The sequence below is a fragment of the Oncorhynchus nerka genome, linkage group LG15 (genome assembly GCF_034236695.1).
Source record: "Oncorhynchus nerka isolate Pitt River linkage group LG15, Oner_Uvic_2.0, whole genome shotgun sequence".
Classification (NCBI taxonomy): Eukaryota; Metazoa; Chordata; class Actinopteri; order Salmoniformes; family Salmonidae; genus Oncorhynchus; species Oncorhynchus nerka.
In genome coordinates, this window is record NC_088410.1 from 63,984,392 (window position 1) to 64,011,097 (window position 26,706).

Below are 26,706 nucleotides of genomic sequence, written 5' to 3' on the forward strand. Positions count from 1 at the left end.
CTCCCGTCCCACCTTTCTCTCTCTCTCTCCTAAAACAAAACCATTTAAAGCCTTCTGGAATCTAACTACAGTCATAAAATGATAGATTCAAATCTCGCCTGTGTTACCATGGTGATGTCAGGACAGAGTTTTAGGTTCTAGCATTCCAGTTGATGCTTGCAGGCAACAGCACATGCCGTTGCTACATTCTTTTTATTTGAGAATTCTGTCATAGAAAGTATTCCCTCCTACTCAAGTCCATGTGTATAGTTATTTGTGCAAAAGCACAGCAATGTTGGTAGTAGCAATAATAATGTCTAACTCTTCACTCTTTCCCTCACTTATGTAGCATGCAGCGGATTTGGAAAAGAAGCAAAACGATTCGGAAAATAAAAAGTTGCTTGGAACGGTGATTCAGTATGGGAACGTCATTCAGGTGTGTGTGTGTGTGTGTGTACATATTCATTGTCTGCAAGACCGATGTCTGGCTTGTACTAACGGCTGAATGTCACGTCATCAATGAAGCCAATTCATGTCATAATGAGTAACTGTCTCAACACATTCAGTTACAGCTCACATCTCATATTCCAAATTTGTGGCCAATAATGTCATCGTAGCCCACATATTTCTATGGGGTTTTAAAGTGAGGAAAGCATTTTGAGGCTTTCCATCCAATATATTTTGCTGGTTCCAAACTTGGTGAGGAGAGACTGGGAGCCCTGGAGGCATCCATGTGGTTTATGTGTGTTTATAAATAGAACAGTAACGTGGGAGGATCTAGATAGTGTTTTTCTAGCTTCAGAATTGAGCATATTCTTTTCTCAGTCATAACCTTTCAGTCATAGACTGCTCTGAGAGACTCAAATGTTTTGCATGCTCATAAGGGCAGCGAAAGCCCACACAACACAAGAATAAATAATATGAAGACGATGTGCACAAGCAAAACTGTTCAGTATGTTTGTATCACAAAAATGACAGACACAATAACTTATGTCTTATCGTATAATATTGTATGTTTGCTGTATTCCCCCAGCTCCTCCATTTGAAGAGTAACAAGTACTTGACTGTGAACAAGCGTCTGCCAGCGCTGCTGGAGAAGAACGCCATGAGAGTGATGCTGGACACGGCCGGGAACGAAGGCTCCTGGTTCTACATTCAACCCTTCTACAAGTTGCGCTCCATAGGAGACAGTGTGAGTTCTATATGGTTCTAAAGCTCCACTTCATAAGAGACAGTGTGAGTTCTACTGTATCTATATCATTGTTCTACAAGCTGCGCTCCATAGGAGACCGTGTGAGTTCTATCTACAGTATATGGTTCTGCTCCATAGGTGTTACTGTGAGTTCTATCTATTTAAGCAATAAGGCCAGAGGGGGTGTGGTATATGGCCAATATACCATGGCTCAGGGCTGTTCTAGGGCACAACGCAACACAGAGTGCCTGGATACAGCCCTTAGCTGTGGTATATTGGCCATATACCACAAACCCTGAGGTGTCTGAGGTGTCATACCCATGGTATACGGTCCGATATACCACGGCTGTCAGCCAATCAGCATTCAGTGCTCGATCCACCCAGTTTATAAATGTTTATTTATATAAATCGATCCCTTCTACAAGCTGCGCTCTATAGGAGACAGTGAGTTACACCTATGGAAATGATCACATACTGTATGTAGGAATCGCTTGAATCATACTGTGTAAGTCAACCTAAACAAGTACTCAGACTGAGTGAACCAAATGTGTAAGGAATCTAATATGGTCACAGATAGGGCTGCTATGGTGACCGTATTACTGCCACATCGGCGGTCACGAGACATGACCACAGTCAAATTCCACGTAATCGTTTAGTCACGGTAACTGGTAACTAGGCTTCTCCAAGCTCTGATGTTGCTGATGGTCATTAGTAGCCTACCAAACTTGCTAACTGCCTGGTACTCAGCACTCTATTGTCCCTCTAATCACTCTGACTTCAATGCAAATGTCTTCGAAAATCTAATCAAACACTTCACACAGCTCATGTTGCTCAACATTTCTATGCAATTGCGTGAGATAAAACAGTTTTGATGGCCTCTATAAGAAAGAGGATCCCATCAGCTTTCTATAGGCTAGGGCTACTTTTTTTATTTCTCAACTTTCCTGATAGTAAGCACATTGCTCCTCTTTACAACGGGAGTATAGCCTACCTGGCTGGCATGAAAATGAACCACCGGAAAATACGTCCTCCATTCGCTATTTAAGTGCATAGATGACATGTATTTTTTGCCCCTATTTCGAGACAAGTGTGTGATAATAGTCCATTCTAATTAAAAATAAATTTCATATATATTATTTTGTATATGTAAAGACCAAATTAAATTCTGAATAGTCTGATGGGTGACAATATTATATAATTCACAAGTGATAGGCTATTGTCACTTGTGAATGATTCCCAGCTTGTGTGACTTTTTCATGTAGCCTAGCCCATAGGCCTATTCATTTTGATCACAAATAAGGTGGCCAAATAACTTGTTAAAATTAAGTAAATTAATTTGCTTCACAGCTGGTGTAGAGCCTAACTTGCATACAGTAGTACATAGGCGGTGCACAAGTTTAAAGTTTGGGGAAGATCATTTTTACCATAAAAATGCACCTTTATAATAAAGCATTACATGCATAATCACATTTGCGTTCATATTTGAGAATGGTGTTTACCCGCTAAATGATTGTATTTTGGAACATTCACACGTATAGCCTACTGCTGTGTGCGCATTGCTGTGCTTATAATGTGAAGAAATAGCCTAATAATTTATCAACATTTTAAGCTAAAAGTTCTGGTCGGTTGCATCAGCCTCATTGCTTTTAAAATGTTTTTTTTTGGATGCTAGTGGTTGTATTAATTTGGGATCTATTGCATCAAACAACTGTCCCAGACTATGTTGGGAACATTTATTTCTCACACACAAGGACGAGAAAGTAATAATAATATATTGACATAGACTAGTACTTTTGCTGTTTGTTAGGCCTACTCATCTTGTTGGCTGACGAAAAGTAAATGTGGATAATTCATCCAACGTCTTCAATATGTGCCTCAGAATTCAAGTCGTGCGCAGTTGCCTCCACGATATGTCTGTCTTCACTTGTAGCCTGTGAGAAGGACCCGATCACGTGATGGGCATTGGCTAATAAGAATTAAGATATCTGAGAGAGCCATGTGAGTGAGAGGTGTTTTTGCGCACACAGCTGATAATTATTATATTCAGCCCAAGTGCACAACTGTAACTGGCCACAAAAGGCATGTCATTTTTTTAGGGGGCGTTACGCCCACAGAAAGGGGATGCCGCCAGGAAATGTGAGGCATTATCAAGTGCTTGTCAAATTGTGAATGAGAGGGGCCTCCCGGGTGTCGCCGTGGTTAAGGGCGCTGTACTGCAGCGCCAGCTGTGCCATCAGAGTCCCTGGGTTCGTGCCAAGGCTCTGTCGTAACCGGCCGCGACCGGGAGGTCCGTGGGGCGACGCACAATTGGCCTAGTGTCGTCCGGGTTAGGGAGGGCTTGGTCGGTAGGGATGTCCTTGTCTCATCACGCACCAGCGACTCCTGTGGCGGGCCGGGCGCAGTGCGCGCTAACCAAGGTTGCCAGGTGCACGGTGTACCCTCCGACACATTGGTGCGGCTGGTTTCCGGGTTGGATGCGCGCTGTGTTAAGAAGCAGTACGGCTGGCTGGGTTGTGTATCGGAGGACGCATGACTTTCAACCTTCGTCTCTCCCGAGCCCGTACGGGAGTTGTAGCGATGAGACAAGATAGTAGCTACTACAACATTTGGATACCACGAAATTGGGGAGAAAAAGGGGTAAAATAAAAAAATAAAAAATAAAATATTGTGAATGAGAGACTGATGAAGTGTGTAGAGCCTGTGAAAATAAACAAAGCAGAGCTCATGCCTTTTTTCAAATCATCATTAGAGCCGCATCATGCAGCCTTAGAATGTATTAAATTGCAAAACATATAGCCCAACATTTGTATCACCACTAAAGTTACATAAATAACTGTAAATTAAGCATTAGGAGGACCTATTTCTTTGTTAACCACTCAACACAGAATAGACACGTGCACACTCCCAAATCACTCTCAAATCGTTTGGAGAAAATGTTCTTTCTGTTTTATTCAGCTATGTTCAATTGTATTCTTCATATTATAAAATAATGCCACGGAATTCTAAGCAAATATTTTCTGCTAAATAAACTAGTGTATCCCACAACCATGTGGTATAGCCAGATCAGGACCTACCATAAGGACAACTCAGAGTATGCTATTCTTTTCTTCTGAAATAAACTACATTTTCTTTATATCATGTTGTCTTTAGACCTGTTTAAAATCAAGATTTGATGTATTGTGATGGTGTAGGCTATATTAAATTGATTTAATTAATCTTTTTAAAATGTAGATGTTCCAAAGGTCTGCATCAGTGGCTAGTAGGCTATGCCTGGAAACCAGGAGATGCTAAATGTGTTTGTTAATTAACGGTTATTTACTTGACAATCCTCAGCTGACAACTTCATGACCACCACAGCTCCAGATTTTTTAGTAAATTTTGTTTGTTGCACATTAATGTCAGTTTTGGGTTGGCGGAATCAAGTTGGCAGGAGGCAGTAGCAACAAAAAGGTTTTCTGCCCAAGATGGTGGCTGTGCATGTGTTAAAAAACACTGCATTTTACTTTGCTAATAATGAAATAAATATGCACGTTTTCTGAATGATACACACGGTTTTGGAGTGTGTGTAATTATCCACAACTAACTAGGTATTCATTTTGTAGCTTAAGTAGCTATGTTTGCAAAGTTTGTTTACCAGGTTCGCTAACGTACCAGTTAGCGAGCAAGCTGGCTAAAAGTACTAAATGGTGCATCGAACTACACGGAACAAAAATATAAACGCAACATGCAAAAGTTTCAAAGATTTGACTGAGCTACAGTTCATATATGGAAATCAGTCAATATTAAATAAGTTCATTCGGCCCTAATCGTTGGATTTCACATGACTGGGAATACAGATATCTGTCATATCTGTTGGTCACAGATACGTTAAAAGAAAAGGTAGGGGCATGGATCAGAAAACCAGTCAATATCTGGTGTGACCATCGTTTGCCTCATGCAGCGCGACACATCTCCTTCGTATGGAGTTGATCAGGCTGTTGATTGTGTCCTGTGGAATGTTGTCCCACTCCTCTTCAATGGCTGTGCGAAGTTACTGGATATTGGTGGGAACTGGAACACGCTGTCGTACACGTTGATCCAGAGCATCCCAAACATTCTCAATGGGTGACATGTCTGGTGTGTATGCAGGCCATGGAACCTGGGACATTTTCAGCTTCCAGGAATTGTGCACAGATCTTTGCGACATTGGGCCGTGCATTATCATGCTGAAACATGAGGAGATGGAGGCGGATGAATGGCAGGACAATTGGCCTCAGGTTCGTGTCACGGTATCTCTGTGCATTCAAATTGCCATCGATAAAATCTGATTCTGTTCGTTGTCTGTAGCATATGCCTGCCAATACCATAATCCCACTGCCACAATGGAGCACTCTGTTCACAACGTTGAGATCAACAATCTGCTTGCCCACACGACCCCATACACGTCTGCCACCTGCCCGGTACAGTTGAAACCGGGATTCATTCATCTTTGAAGAGCAAACTTTCCCAGTGTGACAGTGGCCATCAAAAGTGAGCATTTGTCCATTGAAGTCGGTTACGACGCCAAACTGCGGTCAAGTCAAGACTCTGTTGAGGACGACAAACATAGCTTCCAATACTCTACTCAGCAAACTAGATGCAGTTTATCACAGTGCCATCTGCCTGTGACTGGAACGAATTGCAAAAATCGATGAAGTTGGAGACTTTTATCTCCCTCACCAACTTTAAACATCTGCTATCTGAGCAGCTAACCGTTCGCTGCAGCTGTACATAGTCCATCGGTATATAGCCCACCCAATTTACCTACCTCATCCCCATACTGTTTTTATTTATTTACTTTTCTGCTCTTTTGCACACCAGTATCTCTACCTGCACATGACCATCTGATCATTTATCACTCCAGTGTTAATTTGCTAAATTGTTATTATTCGCCTACCTCCTCATGCCTTTTGCACACAATGTATATAGACGATATAGACTTTTTTCCTACTGTGTTATTGACTTGTTTATTGTTTACTCCATGTGTAACTCTGTATTGTTGTCTGTTCACACTGCTATGCTTTATCTTGGCCAGGTCGCAGTTGTAAATGAGAACTTGTTCTCAACTAGCCTACCTGGTTAAATAAAGGTGAAATAAAAATTAAATAAATAAAAGATGAGCTTCCCTGAGACGGTTTCTGACAGTTTTTGCAGAAGTTCTTAGGTTGTGCAAACCCACAGTTTCATCAGCTGTCCGGGTGGCTGGTCTCAGATGATCCTGAAGGTGAAGAAGCCGGGTATGGACATATAGTAGAGAAATAAAATGTAATTCTCTGGCAACAGCTCTGGTGGACATTCCTGTAGTCAGCATGACAATTGCATGCTCCCTCAAAACTTAGCGTTGTGTGACAAAATGGCATTTTAGAGTGGCCTTTTACTGTCCCCAGCACAAGGTGCACTTGTGTAATGATCATGCTGGTTAATCAGCTTCCTGATATGCCACACCTGCCAGGTTGATGGATTATCTTGGCAAAGCAAAAATGCTCACAAACAGGGATGTAAAACAAATTTTGGCATAAAATTTGAGAGAATTAAGCTTTTTGTGCATATGGAACATTTCTGGGATCTTATTTCAGCTCATGAAACATGGTGCCAACACTTTACATGTTGCCTTTTATATTATGGTTTAGTGCCGTATGTACACTTACTGATATGGAAGAATTGCTGATGATCGTTGGTTTTACCTTTTTGTTTTTGTTTTGTGAGATAACATTAGCTTGATTTAGACAGACTTTTTAGCACTACTTTTCTGGAGAGACACACTGTAGGTATTCCACGAGGCTCATCATCGAGTTGTTATGGATGGATCTCTTTCTCAGGTAACTCTGCCTTACCTGCCTTCACATTAGCGCTGGTACCTACAACCGGTCTTGCACTCATCTACATTTGGCTCAGCCAATCAAACTGCACGTTCTAAACTACAGCTCCTGAACATTTATATCTTGCCCCAGTATCTCCTAGGTTTATTATATTCGCCTCCCGCACTGCACCTCGCTTATTTTTGGTGATAAGTAGCTCACCCACCAGTTGCTCAGGTGTCCAGCCACCTGAGCTATATATCAGTTTGCAACAGTCGCTCTCAGTGGATTAAAGCAGCAGAGGCTAGGAGTCATTCTACCACCACAACACAGATGACTGAGCCCAAGTACCAGGTGACTGCAGGTGGAGCCATGACTTGGTTGTTCTAGTAGTAATACATCTAATGAATAGCCCCGGTGGATGAATGATTTAGTTTGGGATTCAGAGCTTCACATAGTATCCTGTATTTGACTGTGGACAGACGCATGCAAATAAGTCTTGTTAATGTTTCTTAGCAGCTGACGTGAGTGTGTGTCTCTGCGGGCACATAACGTGTGAATAAGTGTGTGCACACGTGGAATAAATGCATACTAAATTGTAGTGTGTGTATGTTTCATTCCAGGTGGTGATAGGGGACAAAGTGGTCCTGAACCCAGTGAATGCTGGCCAGCCCCTACATGCCAGCACCCATCAGCTTGTGGACAACCCAGGCTGTAACGAGGTTAGACCCTCACCCTGTCTGCAGCTCATCTCCTCTATGTTTTATAGATGGCTGTGTGGGAGTATACTGTATGTAGAGAATTTATAGGAGTCTGTGTAGTGTGTACTGTTATTGGGCTCCTCCTACCATATTAGACAATACACCACTGTGGCATGGTCCTCCACATTTGCATCAATTATTTCAAGGATTTGCATTAAGCTCTAGCCTACAGCTTATTCTGTGAGAATGGTGTGCTGCTCTGTAGTTATTAGAGTACCAGTGATAATGTGTTTCTGTTATTAAAGGATTAAACTGGTAATCCTGTGGAACTCTTTTTGCCTGTTTTGTGTTTCAGGTGAACTCGGTCAACTGTAACACCAGCTGGAAGATCGTGCTGTTCATGAAATGGAGTGACAATCAGGAGATCATTCTAAAAGGGGTTGGTTTTATCACAGTTCTCAACCAATCAGGCCTGATTTTCTCAGTTGACTTTTCCTTGATTTGGACCAACATCCAATCAATATGAATGAGAAAATAATGGTTCAACGAACCCAGTATCCCAGTTGAAGACTGTTAATTTAGCCATAAAATCTAGCCCAAGGCAGAGTGACACTTCCCTAGCAGTCTCTATGGTAACAACCTTCCTGTCTGTCTGTTGCCAGGGCGACGTGGTGCGCCTGTTCCATGCGGAACAGGAGAAGTTCCTCACCTGTGACGACCACCGTAAAAAACAATATGTCTTCCTGCGCACCACCGGACGCCAGTCGGCTACCTCTGCAACCAGCAGCAAAGCCTTATGGGAGGTGGAGGTGTGGAGGAAGTGCACATGGAAATAGAATTTGTAGAAGGCCCCTCAGATCATGGCAATTTGACTGCCTCAACTGCCAATTTATGGTCACTAAAAGTTACATTTGACTTTAAAGTTTATATGGTCTGACAAGTTGTTAAAATGTGCATGTACACAATTCCAGCATGAGATATGACATGTGACTGATGCCTGTGTTTCTACTCATGATAGGTGGTGCAGCATGATCCATGTCGAGGCGGAGCTGGCTACTGGAACAGTCTGTTCAGGTTCAAACACCTGGCCACTGGACACTATCTGGCTGCAGAGGTCAGTAACACTGCCTTTACAACACGCACACACACACCCTTGCGGTACCTACAACACAGGTCAAAATAATATTGATCTTTAATTTTTACCAGGGAAGTAATCTCTAGCTTACTCCTTATATGTATGTACTGTTGTGTATGTTTTCCAGGTGAACCCTGACTATGAGGAGGAGTGCCTGGAGTTCCGCTCCTCAGTAAGTCACAGTGTCCTGTTCTGGTAGCAGTGAGCTCTGGAGGAATGATGAATACTGTGGATCATCTGAACCAGATACAGTATTCTGCTGTGACCGTGTTTTCCTGTGTCCCACTGAATGGACCGACCCAACGTCTTCAGTCACAACCCAACGTCTTCAGTCACCGTTGACACAATGTGAAATGAATCAGCCACATACCACTAGTGTGTCCCAGGAAACAATGATCATTGTAACTCTTCTAACTTGTGTACCTCCGCTTGAACACGATGTCACAGTAATGAGCACTTCCCCAGTACCACGATTAGATGGCGGTGTCTGCATAGAGAAGTATCAAATCAAAGTTTATTTGTCACGTGCGCCGAATACAACAGGTGTAGACCTTACAGTGAAATGCTTACTTACAGGCTCTTACCAACAGAGCAGAGAAAAAAAGTGTGTGTGTGTAGGTAAGTAAAGAAATCAAACAATAGTAAAAAGACATTTGAAAATAAGAGTAGTAAGGCTATATACAGACACTGGTTAGTCAGGCTTATTGAGGTAGTATGTACATGTGGGTATGGTTAAAGTGACTATGCATATATGATGAACAGAGAGTAGCAGTAGTGTAAAAAGAGGGGTTGGCGGGTGGTGGGACACAATGCAGATAGCCCGGTTAGCCAATGTACGGGAGCACTGGTTGGTCAGGCCAATTGAGGTAGTATGTACATGAATGTATAGTTAAAGTGACTATGCATATAAGATAAACAGAGAGTAGCAGCAGCGTAAAAGAGGGGTTGGGGGGGCACACAATGCAAATAGTCCAGGGAACCACTTGGTTACCTGTTCAGGAGTCTTATGGCTTGGGGGTAAAAACTGTTGAGAAGCATTTTTGTCCTAGACTTGGCACTCCGGTACCGCTTGCCATGCAGTAGTAGAGAGAACAGTCTATGACTGGGGTGGCTGGGGTCTTTGACAATTTTCAGGGCCTTCCTCTGACACCGCCTGGTGTAGAGGTCCTGGATGGCAGGCAGCTTTGCGGTTGGAGGCCAAGCAATTTCCGTACCAGGCAGTGATGCAACCGGTCAGGATGCTCTCGATGGTGCCGCTGTAGAACCTTTTAAGGATCTCAGGACCCATGCCAAATCTTTTTATTTTCCTGAGGGGGAATAGGCTTTGTCGTGCCCTCTTCACAACTGTCTTGGTGTGTTTGGACCATTCTAGTTTGTTGTTGATGTGGACACCAAGGAATTTGAAGCTCTCAACCTGCTCCACTACAGCTCCGTCGATGAGAATGGGGACGTGCTCGGTGCTCCTTTTCCTGTAGTCCACAATCATCTCCTTGGTCTTGGTTACGTTGAGGGATAGGTTGTTATTCTGGCACCACCCGGCCAGGTCTCTGACCTCCTCCCTATAGGCTGTCTCGTCATTGTCGGTGATCAGGCCTACCACTGTCGTGTCGTCAGCAAACGTAATGATAGTGTTGGAGTCGTGCCTGGCCATGCAGTCGTGGGTGAACAGGGAGTACAGGAGGGGACTGAGCATGCACCTTGGGGAGCTCCAGTGTTGAGGATCAGCGTGGCAGATGTGTTGCTACCTACCCTCTCCACCTGGCGGTGGCCCATCAGGAAGTCCAGGATCCAGTTGCAGAGGCAGGTGTTTAGTCCCGGGTTCCTTAGCGTAGTGATGAGCTTTGAGGGTACTATGGTGTTGAATACTGAGCTGTAGTCATTGAATAGCATTCTCACATATGTGTTCCTTTTGTCCAGGTGGGAAAGGGCAGTGTGGAGTGCAATAGAGATTGCATCATCTGTGGATCTGTTTGGGCGGTATCTAGGGTTTCTGGGATAATGGGTTTCTGGGATAGTGGTGTTGATGTGAGCCATGACCAGCCTTTCAAAACACTTCATGGCTACGGACGTGAGTGCCACTGTCTGTAGTCATTTAGGCAGGTTGTCTTTGTGCTCTTGGGCACAGGGACTATGGTGGTCTGCTTGAGGCATGTTGGTATTACAAACTCAATCAGGGACATGTTGAAAATGTCAGTGAAGACACCTGCCAGTTAGTCAGCACATGCCCGGAGCACAGTCACCCAGTCGTCCGGAACAGCTGATGCTCTCATGCATGCCTCAGTGTTGCTTGCCTCGAAGCGAGCATAGAAGTGATTTGGCTCGTCTGGTAGGCTTGTGTCACTGGGCAGCTCGCGGCTGTGCTTCCCTTTGTATTCTGTAATAGTTTGCAAGCCCTGCCACATCCGACGAGCGTCAGAGCCGGTGTAGTATGATGCAATCTTAGCCCTGTATTGACGCTTTGCCTGTTTGATGGTTCGTCACAGGGCATAGCGGGATTTCTTGTAAGCTTCCGGGTTAGAGTCCCGCACCTTGAAAGCGGCAGCTCTACCCTTTAGCTCAGTGCGAATGTTCCCTGTAGTCCATGGCTTCTGGTTGGGGTATGTACGTACAGCCACTGTGGGGACGACGTCCTCAATGCACTTATTGATAAAGCCAGTGACTGATGTGGTGTATTCCTCAATGTCATCGGAAGAATCCCGGAACATGTTCCAGTCTGTGATAGAAAAACAGTCCTGTAGTTTAGCATCTGCTTCATCTGACCATTTCTGTATAGACCGAGTCACTGGTGCTTCCTGCTTTAATTTTTGCTTGTAAGCAGGAATCAGGAGGATAGAGTTGTGGTCGGATTTACCAAATGGAGGGCGAGGGAGAGCTCTGTACGCATCTCTGTGTGTGGAGTACAGGTGATCTAGAATTTTTTTCCCGTCTGGTTGCACATTTAACATGTTGATAGAGATTTGGTAGAACTGATTTAAGTTTCCCTGCATTAAAGTCTCCGGCCACTAGGAGCGCCTCCTCTGGGTGAGTGGTTTCCTGTTTGCTTATTTCCTTATACAGCTGGCTGAGTGCGGTCTTAGTGCCGGCATCTGTCTGTGGTGGTAAATAAACAGCCACAAAAAGTATAGCTGAGAACTCTCTAGGCAAGCAGTGTGGCCTGCAATTTATCATAATATACTGTTGTTTACAAATATGCACAGACCGCCCCCCTGCTCTTACCAGAGTGTGCTGTTCTATCCTGCCCGGTGCAGCGTGTATCCCGCTAGCTGAATATCCATGTCGTTATTCAGCCACGATTCCGTGAAACATAGGATATTATAGTTTTTGATGTCCCGTTGGTAGGATATTCGTGATCGTACCTCATCTAGTTTATTGTCCAATGATTGCACGTTGGCGAGTAATATTGACGGTAACGGCAGCTTTCCTAGTTGCCTTCTGTGGGTCTGGACGAGGCGTCCGGCTCTTCTTCCTCTGTGGTTCCTTTTGCGAATAATTGGGATGTCTGCACTGTGGGGTGTTTGGAGAATATCCTGTGAGTCGTGCTTGCTGCTGTTGTTGTTGGTGTGGAAAAAATCTTTGTCTAATCCGAAGTGAGTGATCGCTGTCCTGATATCTAGAAGCTCTTTTCTGCCGTAAGATACGGTTGCAGAAACATGATGTACAAAATAATTTACAAATATCGCGAAAAAAAACACATAATAGCACAATTGGTTAGGAGACTGTAAAATGGCGGCCACCTCCTCCGGCGCCATTTTTCACAGTGTCTAGTGTGGGCTGTTAACTTTGCCTGGCTACCCAAACTCCTTGCTCTGGCCAATTGCTATGCCACGCCCATGGACTGTGTTATTTTTTTTCTCCTTAATGAGCCTTGCTCTGAGTACATTTCAGCCTATTTCTAGAGAGCATTCATATTTTAACCGTTCTGTTTGGTCCCAGAAACCGATGGGTTGGGCTAGAGCCAAAGCACATGTGGGTAAAGCCACAGAGTTTCTAAACCCAGGGGCGCAACATCGCAAGACTTCTGGGAATGCTTGCAAAACAGACCAAGTAGACCGGTTTAGGGTTTGAGAAGTCAATGTAAGTGAAATATTCTTCCTTAGTTGTTAATTTTCCTGAAATCTAAAGGCACAGCCTGACCAATGTCTTTAGTAGAACATGTTCTTAGTCCAACCTCATGAAAGGAATGAGGAATACCTTTGAATTGATGGCCTGACGACCGATAAACCCAATGACGTGTTTCTATGCATGAGCTTTGGAAGCCAATGTTGCCATGACATCGCCTACAAGTGTGGTTGAGGATTTCTATTGAAGAAGCAGTTTCTGAGTGGTGTACAACACCTCTCATTTTGACGTCACCAAAAACAAATTCATCGATGAGCAGTGGAAGAATTCATTTTGAGTCGTCAGGCAACTGTTACCTGCCTTTAGCCAACAGATGGCAGTCTACCACTAGGAATGATCTCAATTGCACAATTGTCTCTACAAAACACAGGACTACATAGTAAGTACTGATGCACTCGTCGCATTAGTCTGCGTTTACACAGGCAACCCAATTCGTATCTTTTTTCACTAATTGGTCTGTTGACCAGTCAGATTAGATCTGAAAAAAAAGATATGTCAAAAGATTGGATGTGATTGGTCAAAAGACCAATTAGTGGAAAAAAGTTCAGAATTGGGCTGCCTGTGTAAACGCAGCCTTTGTCAACAGATGGTTGAACAAGCTTGTATGACTAACAGAGCAGGGAACTGAGGGCTGTCTCCATGCCTGGTGTGTGTCTGTCCCTGGCTCTATGGGGATGAACATACAGTTGAAGTCGGAAGTTTACATACACCTTAGCCAAATACATTTCAACTCAGTTTTTCACAATTCCTGACATTTAATCCTAGTCAAAATGCTCTGTCCTAGGTCAGTTAGGATCACCACTTTATTTTAAGAATGTGAAATGTCCGAATAATAGTAGCTTTTATGTCTTTCATCACATTCCCAGTGGGTCAGAAGTTTACATTCACTCAATTAGTATTTGGTAGCATTGCCTTTAAATTGTTTAACTTGGGTCAAATGCTTTGGGTAGCCTTCCACAAGCTTCCCACAATAAGTTGGGTGAATTTTGTCCCATTCCTCCTGACAGACCTGGTGTAACTGAGTCAGGTTTGTAGGCCGCCTTGCTCGCACACGCTTTTTCAGTTCTGCCCACAACTCTTCTATAGGATTGAGGTCAGGGCTTTGTTATGGCCACTCTAATACCTTGACTTTGTTGTCCTTAAGCCATTTTGTCACAACTTTGGAAGTATGCTTGGGGTCATTGTCCATTTGGAAGACCCATTTGCAACCAAGCTTTAACTTCCTGACTGATGTCTTGAGATGTTGCTTCAATATATCCACGTAATTTTCCAGCCTCATGATGCCATCTATTTTGTGAAGTGCACCAGTCCCTCCTACAGCAAAGCACCCCCACAACATGATGCTGCCACCCCCGTGCTTCACAGTTGGGATGGTGTTCTTCGGCTTGCAAGGCTCCCCCTTTTTCATCCAAACATAACGATGGTGATTATGGCCAAACAGTTCTATTTTTGTTTCATCAGACCAGAGGACATTTCTCCAAAAAGTACGATCTTTGTCCCCATGTGCAGTTGCAAACCATAGTCTGGCTTTTTTATAGCGGTTTTGGAGCAGTGGCGTCTTCCTTGCTGAGCGGCCTTTCAGGTTATGTCGATATAGGACTCTTTTTTTTACTGTGGGATATAGATACTTTTGTATCTGTTTCCTTCAGCATCTTCACAATGTCCTTTGCTGTTCTGGGATTGATTTGCACTTTTCACACCAAAGTACATTCATTTCTAGGAGACAGAACGCGTCTCCTTCCTGAGCGGTATGATGGCTGCGTGGTCCCATGGTGTTTATACTTGCGTACTATTGTTTGTACAGATGAATATGGTACCTTCAGGCATTTGGAAATTGCTCCCAAGGATGAACCAGACTTGTGGAGGTCTACAATTCTTTTTCTGAGGTCTTGGCTGATTTCTTTTTATTTTCAAATGACGTCAAGCAAAGAGGCACTGAGTTTTGAAGGTAGATCTTGAAATGCATGCACAGGTACACCTCTAATTGACTCAAATTATGTCAATTAGCCTATCAGAATCTGGAATTGTCCAAGCTGTTCAAAGGTACAGTCAACTTAGTGAACTTCTGACCCACTGCAATTGTGATACAGTGAAATAATCTGTCTGTAAACAGTTGTTGGGAAAATTACTTTGTGTCATGCACAAAGTAGATGTCCTAACCAGCTTGCCAAAACTATAGTTTGTTAATATGAAATTTGCGGAGTGGTTGAAAAAACAGTTTTAATGACTCCAACCTAAGTGTATGTAAACTTCAACTGTATACCGAAGCCGAGCCAAGTTATACCGCACTGGCCTGGTTATGAATCCACCATGTAGTTGCTTGACAGGATGACGTAAAAAGAAAATCACCAAGCCAGAACAGTGCGGTTCGGGTCAATACCATTAAGTCAAAAGGGTAAATGCGTTACTAGACAATCATCACCTCTACAATAGTGACCATGTGAACACAGCGGAAGACCCAAACTTATAAAAGAGCTGCAGTTTAACCAGATAATTATACTAAATTACTTATTACTCTCATTACTGAAATTAATATTAATACATATTTGTTGATATTTCAGTGATAACACTGATTTGATACTTCACAATACACCAGAATGTCTCTTTTGGCCTTTAAAACTTCCTACAATTAGTAGGTCATGAGGTTTAGTGCAGTATATTGAATTAAGCCTATAGAGTTCTATTGGTCTAAATTAGATTTTTTTTTAAACAAGAAATTGGATCAAATCGATGTTCTCACATTGTGGTGAATGAAAAGATCCCTTTGAGTTGTGATTCTCTTATCTTCTTCAGTCAGTTCCTGCCCAGGATTTGAGCTTTAGGTCATTGATCTAGGAATTTCACAGGAAGCTGACCCATGTGTGTGTGACCTGAACTTTTAACGTTTCTATTACAAAACTTAACCCATGTACAGTGAGTATACCAAACATTAGTAACACCTTCCTAATATTGAGCCCCCCCCCCAGTTGTGTCAAGTTGGCTGGATGTCCTTTGGGTGGTAGATGATTCTTGATACACACGTTGCAGTTCTTGACACAAACTGGTACGCCTGGCGCCTACTACCATACCCTGTTCAAAGGCACATACATTTTTGTCTTACTCATTCTCCCCCTGAATGGTGCACAATCCATGTCTCAATTGTCTCAAGGCTTGAAAATGACTATTTAACCTGTGTCCTCCCCTTCATCTACGTTGATTTGAAATGGATTTAACAAGTTACATCGATAAGGGATCATAGCTTTCACCTGGTCAGTGTATCTCATGGAAAGAGGAGGTGTTCTTATTGTTTTGTATACTCAGTGTATGCTGATGGTCTGTCAATTATTTTACTCTTCATAATCATTGATTCTGGTATTCAGTGTCCATGTCTATGTTGCTGTACAGTGATCTGACGAGACTGTGCTTCCATGTTGTGTTTCCAGCTGGACTCTGAGCAGGTCGACCTCCGCGCCCGCCTCAGGAACCCCCAGGAGAAGGTCATGTATACCCTGGTGTCTGTCCCTGAAGGCAATGACATCTCCTCCATTTTTGAGCTGGACCCTACCACTTTGAGAGGGGGGGACTCCCTGGTGCCCAGGTAGGAGTTTGAGCTGGAGCCTACCATGCTAAGAGGAGGCAATTTCCTGGTGCCCAGATAGGACTTTAGGGCCACATAGTCTGCCGCTAAGCAGCCCCCCGCAGTTCAAATCAAATCAAATTGTATTTGTCACATAGACATGGTTAGCAGATGTTAATGCGAGTGTAGCGAAATGCTTGTGCTTCTAGTTCCGACAATGCAGTAATAACCAACAAGTAATCTAACTAACAATTCCAAAACTACTGTCTTATACACAGTGTAAGGGGATAAAGAATATGTACATAAAGATATATGAATGAGTGATGGTACAGAGCAGCATAGGCTCTACAGTAGATGGTATCGAGTACAGTATATACATATGAGATGAGTATGTAAACAAAGTGGCATAGTTAAAGTGGCTAGTGATACATGTATTACATAAGGATGCAGTAGATGATATAGAGTACAGTATATACATATGAGATGAGTATGTAAACAAAGTGGCATAGTTTAAAGTGGCTAGTGATACATGTATTACATAAGGATGCAGTAGATGATATAGAGTACAGTATATACGTATGCATATGAGATGAATAATGTAGGGTATGTAAACATTATATTAGGTAGCATTGTTTAAAGTGGCTAGTGATATATTTTACATCATTTACCATCAATTCCCATTATTAAAGTGGCTGGAGTTGAGAGTTCAGAGGAATTTACCATTGTTCTAATAAGAAACGTCTCTTTTTACTACATCCATGAGAATTTGTTGATTTTAAAATACATCCTGTGTTGTTGTCATGTGCAAAGGTGAGTGACCAGGCTGTATTTGTCAGGGCTGGGGTCAATTTGAGTTGAAGTCAGTCAATTGAGGAATTAAACTGAAATTCCAATTCAATAATTGAAACATTTTCTGATGACTGTGTGTCTGGAAAGTCCTAAAAAAACAGTGACTGTTGATGCAGTTCAGATTCTAATGAAAATGTTTCAATATGAAAAGTAAACAGTCATGTTCCTCCCCCTGGAAGGACACACACACACACACACATAGATATATAGATATATCTATATACAATGGGGCAAAAAAGTATTTAGTCAGCCACCAATTGTGCAAGCTCTCCCACATAAAAAGATGAGAGGCCTGTAATTTTCAGCATCGGTACACTTCAACTATGACAGACAAAATGAGGGGGAAAAATCCAGAAAATCACATTGTAGGATTTTTAATGAATTTATTTGCAAATGATGGTGGAAAATAAGTATTTGGTCAATAACAAAAGTTTATCTCAATACTTTGTAATATACCCTTTGTTGGCAATGACAGAGGTCAAACGTTTTCTGTAAGTCTTCACACGGTTTTCACACACTGTTGCTGGTATTTTGGCCCATTCCTCCATGCAGATCTCCTCTAGAGCAGTGATGTTTTGGGGCTGTTGCTGGGCAACACGGACTTTCAACTCCCTCCAAAGATTTTCTATGGGGTTGAGATCTGGAGACTGGCTAGGCCACTCCGGGACCTTGAAATGCTTCTTACGATGCCACTCCTTCGTTGCCCAGGTGGTGTGTTTGGGATCATTGTCATGCTGAAAGACCCAGCCACGTTTCATCTTCAATGCCCTTGCTGATGGAAGGAGGTTTTCACTCAAAATCTCACGATACATGGCCCCATTCATTCTTTCCTTTACACGGATCAGTCGTCCTGGTCCCTTTGCAGAAAAACAGCCCCAAAGCATGATGTTTCCACCCCCGTGCTTCACAGTAGGTATGGTGTTCTTTGGATGCAACTCAGCATTCTTTGTCCTCCAAACACGACAAGTTGAGTTTTTACCAAAAAGTTATATTTTGGTTTCATCTGACATCTTCTGGATCATCCAAATGCTCTTTAGCAAACTTCAGATGGGCCTGGACATGTACTGGCTTAAGCAGGGGGACACGTCTGGCACTTCAGGATTTGAGTCCCTGGCGGCGTAGTGTGTTACTGATGGTAGGCTTTGTTACTTTGGTCCCAGCTCTCTGCAGGTCATTCACTAGGTCCCCCCGTGTGGTTCTGGGATTTTTGCTCACCGTTCTTGTGATCATTTTGACACCACGGGGTGAGATCTTGCGTGGAGCCCCAGATCGAGGGAGATTATCAGTGGTCTTGTATGTCTTCCTTTTCCTAATAATTGCTCCCACAGTTGATTTCTTCAAACCAAGCTGCTTACCTATTGAAGATTCATTCTTCCCAGCCTGGTGCAGGTCTACAATTTTGTTTCTGGTGTCCTTTGACAGCTCTTTGGTCTTGGCCATAGTGGAGTTCGGAGTGTGACTGTTTGAGGTTGTGGACAGGTGTCTTTTATACTGATAACAAGTTCAAACAGGTGCCATTAATACAGGTAACGAGTGGAGGACAGAGGAGCCTGTGAGAGCCAGAAATCTTGCTTATTTGTAGGTGACCAAATACTTATTTTCCACCATAATTTGCAAATAAATTCATTAAAAATCCTACAATGTGATTTTCTGGATTTTGTTCTCATTTTGTCTGTCATAGTTGAAGTGTACCTATGATGAAAATTACAGGCCTCTCTCATCTTTTTAAGTGGGAGAACTTGCACAATTGGTGGCTGACTAAATATTTTTTTGCCCCACTCTATCTGTACAGTCCAGTAAAAAGTTTGGATTTTCTTTATTTTTACAATTTTCTACATTATATAATAGTAGTGAAGACATCAAAACTATAACATAACACATATGGAATCATGTAGTAAACAAAAAGTGTTTTATATGCTTTTCCAACAGTCTTGAAGGAGTTTCCACATGTTCTGGCTGCTTTTCCACTCTGTAGTCAAACTCATCCCAAACCCTCTCAATTGGGTTGAGGTTAGGTGATTGTGGAGGCCAGGTCATATGATGCAGTACTCCATCACTCTCAGTCTTGGTCAAATAGCCCTTACACAGCCTGGAGGTGTGTTGGGTCAAACAAATGATCGTACCACTAAGCACAAACCAGATGGGATGGCGTATAGTTGCCGAATGCTGCAGTAGCCATACTAGTTAAGTGTGCCTTGAATTCTAAATAAATCACTGACAGTGTCACCAGCAAAGCACCATCACACCTCCTCTTCCATGCTTCACGGTAGGAACCACTCATGCGGAGATCATCTGTTCACCTACTGTGTGTCTCACTAAGACATGGCGGTTGGACTCATTAGACAAAAGGACAGATTTGCACCGGTCTAATGTCCATTACTCGTGTTTCTTGGCCCAAGCAAGTCTCTTCTTATCATTGGTGTCATTTAGTAGTGGTTTCTTTGCAGCAATTTGAAGGCCTGATTGACGCAATCTCATCTGAACAGTTGATATTGAGATGTGTCTGTTACTTGAATTTTGTGAAGCATTTATTTGGGCTGTAATCCGAGGTGCAGTTAACTCTAATGAACTTATGTTTTGCAGCAGAGGTAACTCTGGGTCTTCCTCTCCTGTGGCGGTCCTCATGAGAGCCAGTTTCATCATAGCGCTTGAAGTAATGATGGACTGTTGTTTCTCTTTGCTTATTTGAGCTGTTCTTGCCATAATATGGACTTGGTATTTTACCAAATAGGGCTATCGTCTGTATACCACCCCTACCTTGTCACAACACAACTGAGAATTCCAAGATTGTGCAAAGCTGTCATCAAGGCTGGCTATTTTGAAGAATCTCAAATATAGAATATAATTTTGATTTCTACAATGTAGAAAATAGTAAAAATAAAGAAAAACCTTGAATGAGTAGGTGTGTCCAAACTTTTGACTGGTCGCTGTGTAATCTTTAGATTTGTGTGGTGTTTATTCGTTATCAGACACATTTAGTTGATTTCAAGTGGAATTCCCCCATTTAAACACATTTCTGTTCTCACTTTCAGTGGAAAGGGTGAGTGGGCTGTGTTAGGGTCATGGAGTGTTCAGAATCTGTTGACATTGGACAGGTCTGAGCCTGTGTTTTGGAGAGGGTAGGGAGGATTTCCGTCTTGGGAGAGTAGGTGAGGGAGTTTCATGAGGTCATGAAGCAATGAAGTGTGTCTGTGTCTTGTTTTTGACTTCCAAGCTGACTGTACAGTAGGGAGGGTTTGACTTGCAGTAACCAGTGTTACTGTTTCATGTTGGTTGTGAGGGTGCAAGGACTGGAGACGTTGATGAAGGAGAAGATGTTTGGTTTTATTTTGGTTGATTTATACAGATACTGTAAGATGTTTGGTTTACAGTAACCACTATTATTATGATATCCCTCTCTGTACTGGAATACATCAGAAAATATACATTTTTCAATATTTAATCAGAGGCACATGTCTGTTCCCCTGTTTGGTATGGGACTTCTTAGTATGTGCTATAGTGGGCCTAGCCCAGTAATGACATTAATACAACAATGCGTGTGTGTGTGTGTGTGTGTGTGTGTGTGTGTGCACCCAGGAACTCGTATGTGAGGCTCAGACACTTGTGCACCAACACATGGGTCCACAGCACTAACCACCCCATCGACAAGGAAGAGGAGAAACCGGTCATGTTACGTGTGAGTGACAGCTCAACCAGCCAATCTCCATTAAGACCAGACAGTTTGAGACCTTACCAATAGTCTGTCAAACCCAATCTTTAACTACTTTATATCATGTTTTCTGTGTGTCCCACTTAAATCTGTCCAACACAAACATTTCATAAAATAATAATACCCTCACGTTTGATCTGACCACCGGATGCACAAATGATTAATTTTCTATTTGTGAGTTTTACTTACTAGAATTCACTTAATTTTACAATCCTAATTAACTCATCAGTTTCTCCCAATGTTGTTATTTTTAGATCGGCACATCAGCACTGAAAGAAGACAAAGAGGCGTTTGCCATCGTACCCGTCTCGCCCGCTGAAGTCCGAGATCTTGACTTTGCCAATGATGCCAGTAAAGTGTTGGCGTCCATCGCAGGCAAACTGGAGAAGGGCACCATCACTCAGAACGAGAGGAGGTACACGGCAGCTATTTTAGTGCTCACTATGTGTTCTTTACCTCTTCAATGTAGGCACAAAACCATTCCAGAATGGAATGTCCTTGGAACTCTGGGTATCAACATGGCCCTCATTAAGAATTCTAAATCTCAAAGAATCTTCATGTGCGCTCCCGAGTGGCGCAGCACTGCATCTCAGGGCTCAAGGCGTCACAACAGACCCTTGTTTGATTCCAGGCTGTATTACAACCAGCCGTGATTGGGAGTCCCATAGGGCGGCGCACAATTGGCCCAGCGTCATCTGGTGTAGGGTTTGGCCGGGGTAGGCTGTCATTGTAAATAAGATTTTGTTCTTAACTGACTTGCCTAATTAAATAAAGGTTAAATAAAAAAAAATCTTCCTGTGTGTCCTCCAGGGCAGTGACCAAGCTTCTGGAGGACCTGGTGTTCTTCGTGGTGGACATCCCCAATAATGGCCAAGATGTTTTGGAAATCATGGTCAACAAGCCCAACCGAGAGAGACAGAAACTCATGAGGGAACAGAATATCCTCAAACAGGTAGAGGACAATGTCATTCATAAGGGACAACTAGAACGTCCACAGACGGAAAGGGTGAAAAAGTCTACTTCATTCCTTTTCAATGTGGATCCATTGGGTTGCAAGCTCCTTTGTCTTCTATTAAACTCTGTTGAAGTTCAACAAAGTATAACAAACTGTCATACTTCGCCAAACATTTTTCCAAACAAATGTATTTTCTTAACCTGATGGACTATCATCCAATGGGTGGAATTTTTCTCTAGATCTTCAAGCTACTGCAGGCTCCATTCACAGACAGTGGGGATGGGCCCATGCTGCGATTGGAGGAGCTGGCTGACCAGCGCCACGCCCCCTTCAGGCACATCTGCCGCCTGTGTTACCGTGTGTTACGCCACTCCCAACAGGACTACCGCAAGAACCAGGTACGCAGCTCGGTAACTGTCAGGCCTACTGGTCTGGGCCTACGACAGCCACACAAGGACACACATGACAGTTCACATGGCTGGTCTGGTCCCAAAACAACCACTATCCCAACCTTATCCCTAGCCCCTTAACCGAACCCAAACTCTTTCAGTGTTTGGTGATCTGAAGATGCTAAATGAGCGTGTATGATGATGTTCACCGAAATCAATTGGAAGCCTGAGTGGAGCTACATCAATTTGACTTATATACACCTACAGTACCTGGTTCGATTAGACCTGCAGTCCCTAGCGGGCTTTAGTAGAGGAATGACATAGGGGTTGTTTTCACGTGGTGTTTTGGACCGTGTGTTCCAGCAGACGGGGACTTAACCTATAGCCAAAATATCGAGCCACAGCACTTGTACAATTAGCCTAAACTGTATGATGGCATTTAGCTGTAATTGAATGTGCTGTTCAGTCAGTGTGTCAAGTATTCTCAAATCAAATTTTATTAGTCACATGCAACAGGTGTGTTCACCTTACAGTGAAATGCTTACTTACGAGCCCCTAACCGACAGTGCTGTTTCTAAATATATTTTTATCTCTTATCAGTAACAAGTAATTAAAGAGCAGCAGTAAAAAATAACAATATATACAGGGGGTGCCGGTACAGAGTCGATGTGCTGGGGTTAGTTGAGGTAGTATGTACATGTAGGTAGAGTTAATTAAAGTGACTATGTATAGATGACAACGGAGAGTGGCAGTGGTGAGGTGAGGGGGGGGGGCAATGCGACTAGTCTAGGTAGCCATTTGACTAGATGTTCAGGAGTCTTATGGATTGGGGATAGAAGCTGTTTAGAAGCCTCTTGGACCTAAACTTGGCGCTCCAGTATCGCTTGCCGTGCGGTAGCAGAGAGAACAGTCTATGACTAGGGTGGCTGGACCTAGATGGCAGGAAGCTTTGCCCAAGTGATGTACTGGGCCGTTCGCACTACCCTCTGTAGTGCCTTGCGGTTAGAGGCCGAGCAGTTGCCATACCAGGTGGTGATGCAACCAGATGCTCTCGATGGTGCAGCTGTAGAACCTTTTGAGGATCCTGAGGGGGAAGAGGTTTTGTCATGCCCTCTTCACAACTATCATGGTGTGCTTGGACCATGTTAGTTTGTTGGTGATGTGGACACCAAGGAACTTGAAGCTCTCAACCTGCTCCACTGCAGCACCATCAACGAGAATGGGGGCGTGCTCGGTCCTCTTTTTCCTGTAATCATCTCCTTACTCACATTCTGCCTTCATAAAACTTTTAGCAGCACAACGCTCCCTTCCGGGCCACAAGACATACACACACACACATGCGCATGTGCACACGCACGCACACACACCAACAGAAACATGCATTGTCCAAACACACAGACAGACAGTCCACTGTCACATACTGTGTGTAATTGTTGGAGTGGTTTCAACTGAAGGAGGAAGTTGCCTGGTGCCTGTGGACAGCCTCTGTTCTCCCAGGCTAAGATTTGTATTTATTATGGATCCCCATTAGCTGCTGCCAAGGCAGCGTATTTTATCATGTGTGTGTATGCATATGTCTGTGCCTATGTTTGTGTTGCTTCACAGTCCCCGCTGTTCTATAAGGTGTATTTTTATGCATTTTTTAAAAATCTGATTCTACTGCTTGCATAGAGTTCCATGTAGTCTTGGCTCTATGTAGTACTGTGCGCCTCCCATAGTCTGTTCTAGACTTGGGGGCTGTGAAGAGACCTCTGGTGGCATGTCTTGTACGTTATGCATAGTGTCTTGAGCTGTTTGCTAGTCGTTTAAACAGACAGCTCAGTGCAAATACAAGTAGTGAACTTTGAGCCAGGAGAGATTGGCATGCATATGATTGTTTCCTGTCTGTGTACCTCCAAGGGCCAGCCGTGCTGCCTTGTTCTGAGCCAATTACAATTTTCCTAAGTCCCTCTTTGTGGCACCTGACCACACAAATAAACAGTAGTCCAGGTGTGACAAAACTAGAGCCTGTAGGACCTGCTTGTTGATAGTGCTGCTAAGAAGGTAGAGCAGCGCTTTATACTGGACAAACTTCTCCCCATCTTAACTGCTGTTGTATCAATATGTTTTGATCATGACAGTTTACAATCCAGGGTTACTCCAAGCAGTTTAGTCACCTCAACTTGCTCAATTTCCACATGATCTATTCAAATATTTAGTTGAGGTTTAGGGTTTAGGGAATGATCTGTCCCAAATACAATGCTTTTAATTTGAAATATTTAGGACTAACTTATTCCTTGCTACCCATTCTGAAACTAACTGCAGCTCTTTGTTAACCTCTCTAGGGTAGGGGGCAGCATTCAGAATTTTGGATGAAAAGCATGCCCAAATTCAATGACCTGCTACTCGTGCCCAGAAGATATGATATGCATATAACTGGTAGATTTGGATAGAAAAAACTTGAAAGTTTCCAAAACTGTTAAAATAGTGTCTGTAAGTATAACATAACTGATTTAGCAGGTGAAAACCTGAGAAAAATCCATTCAGGAAGTCGTTTTTTTGTGGTTTTGTAGTTTTCTATTCAATGCCATTACAGTATCCATTGACTTAGGACTCCATTTACAGTTCCTATGTCTTCCACTAGATGTCAACAGTCTTTAGAAATAGTTTCAGGCTTGTATTCTTATAAATGAGGGAGTAAGACCAGTCTGAACGAGTGGACCCTAACGTGTCGCAGCGCTTTTTCAGAGGCCTCTCTCATCTTTTTAATTGGGAGAACTTGCACAATTGGTGGCTGACTAAATACTTTTTTGCCCAACTGTACTTTACGGATTCATTAAAGTAGTTGGCAATATCAGTCGGTTTTGTAATGAAGGAACCATCTGATATAATGACTGATGCAGCGGAGTTTGTCTTTTTCCCCCAAAATGTCATTGAAGGTGCTCCAAAGCTTTTTTACTATCATTCTTTGTCATTTATCTTTGTTTCATAGTGTAGTTTCTTCTTTTTATTCAGTTTAGTCACATGATTTCTCAATTTGCAGTATGTTTGCCAATCGGTTGTGCAGCCAGACCTAATTTCCATTCCTTTTGCCTCATCCCTCTCAACCATACAATTTTTTAATTCCTCATCAATCCACAGGGATTTAATAATTGTATGGTCATTTTCTTAATGGGTGCATGCTTATTAGTAACTGGGATAAGCAATTTCATAAATGTGTCAAGTGCAACATCTGTTTGCTCCTCATTACACACCATGGACCAACACATGTTCTTTGCATCAACAACATAGGAACCACTACAACACTTATTGTGTGACCTCTTATACACAATATTAGGACCAGCCAGTTGGTTTTCCTAGATATGGTTACTATATTGTGATCACTAGATCTGATGGAACTGGATACTGATTTCAAGCAAATTTCTGCAGCATTAGTAAAGATGTGATCAATATATGTTGACCATTTCATTCCTGTGCTGTTTTACCTTGGTAGGTTGACTAATAACCTGAACCAGGTTGCAGGCACTGGTTGCAGTTTGAAGCTTTTTATTCAGATGGATGGCCTCGAGGCCTTTGATACGGCCACACTAATACTGTGTCTGTAGTCTGACGTTACACTGGCCAGTTGAACAAATCCAGGACAATTTGGAAGACATTTGGGAATTACCCATGGAAATTTGGGGAATTTACATGAGGGTTCTTACATTTTATATAGCTTTTTTGAATCCACCAAAATGTAATTTAGTTTTTCCTGTGTTACAGTAAATGTGTTGTTGTTGAAGTAATGAGTGGGAATTGTAGGTAAGTAACAATACAGAAACTATTTTGTGTGTAACTTTTTGTTAACTCGGCAACTCCGTTAAGAACACATTCTTATTTACTATGACGGCCTACACCGGACAAACCCGGATGACGGTGGGCCAATTGTGCGCCACCCTATGGGGACTCCTAATCACAGCCGGTTGTGATACAGCCTGGATTCGAACCAGGGTGTGTGTAGTGAAGCATCTAGCACAAAGCTGCAGTGCCTTAGACCGCTGCGCCACTTGGGAGCCCTGAACTAAACTCAGCAAAAAAGAGAAACGTCCTCTCACTGTCAACTGTGTTTATTTTCAGAAAACTTAACATGTGTAAAAATGTGTATGAACATAACAAGATTCAACAACTGAGACAAACTGAAGAAGTTCCACAGACCTGTGACTAACATAAATGGAATAGTGTGTCCCTGAACAAAGGGGGAGGGTCAAAATCAAAAGTAAGAGTCAGTATCTGGTGTGGCCACCAGCTGCTTTAAGTACTGCAGTGCATCTCCTCCTCATGGATTACA

General features: G+C 42.9%; 1 protein-coding gene across 5 annotated transcripts in view; it reads left to right on the top strand.

Moving 5' to 3' along the window:
• The window catches only part of LOC115143109 (inositol 1,4,5-trisphosphate receptor type 1), a 169,181-nt gene that overhangs the window by 61,476 nt on the left and 80,999 nt on the right, over positions 1–26,706 (top strand). For all 5 annotated transcript variants that reach the window (XM_029683196.2, XM_029683197.2, XM_029683198.2 and 2 more), the window contains exons 5-16: positions 329–415; positions 1,013–1,171; positions 7,611–7,709; positions 8,044–8,127; positions 8,351–8,497; positions 8,707–8,802; positions 8,951–8,995; positions 16,365–16,519; positions 20,924–21,023; positions 21,311–21,471; positions 21,867–22,008; positions 22,251–22,409. In XM_029683196.2, coding sequence (XP_029539056.1) covers positions 329–415; positions 1,013–1,171; positions 7,611–7,709; positions 8,044–8,127; positions 8,351–8,497; positions 8,707–8,802; positions 8,951–8,995; positions 16,365–16,519; positions 20,924–21,023; positions 21,311–21,471; positions 21,867–22,008; positions 22,251–22,409 — 1,434 coding nt within the window. The remainder of the gene's footprint in view (positions 1–328; positions 416–1,012; positions 1,172–7,610; positions 7,710–8,043; positions 8,128–8,350; positions 8,498–8,706; positions 8,803–8,950; positions 8,996–16,364; positions 16,520–20,923; positions 21,024–21,310; positions 21,472–21,866; positions 22,009–22,250; positions 22,410–26,706) is intronic.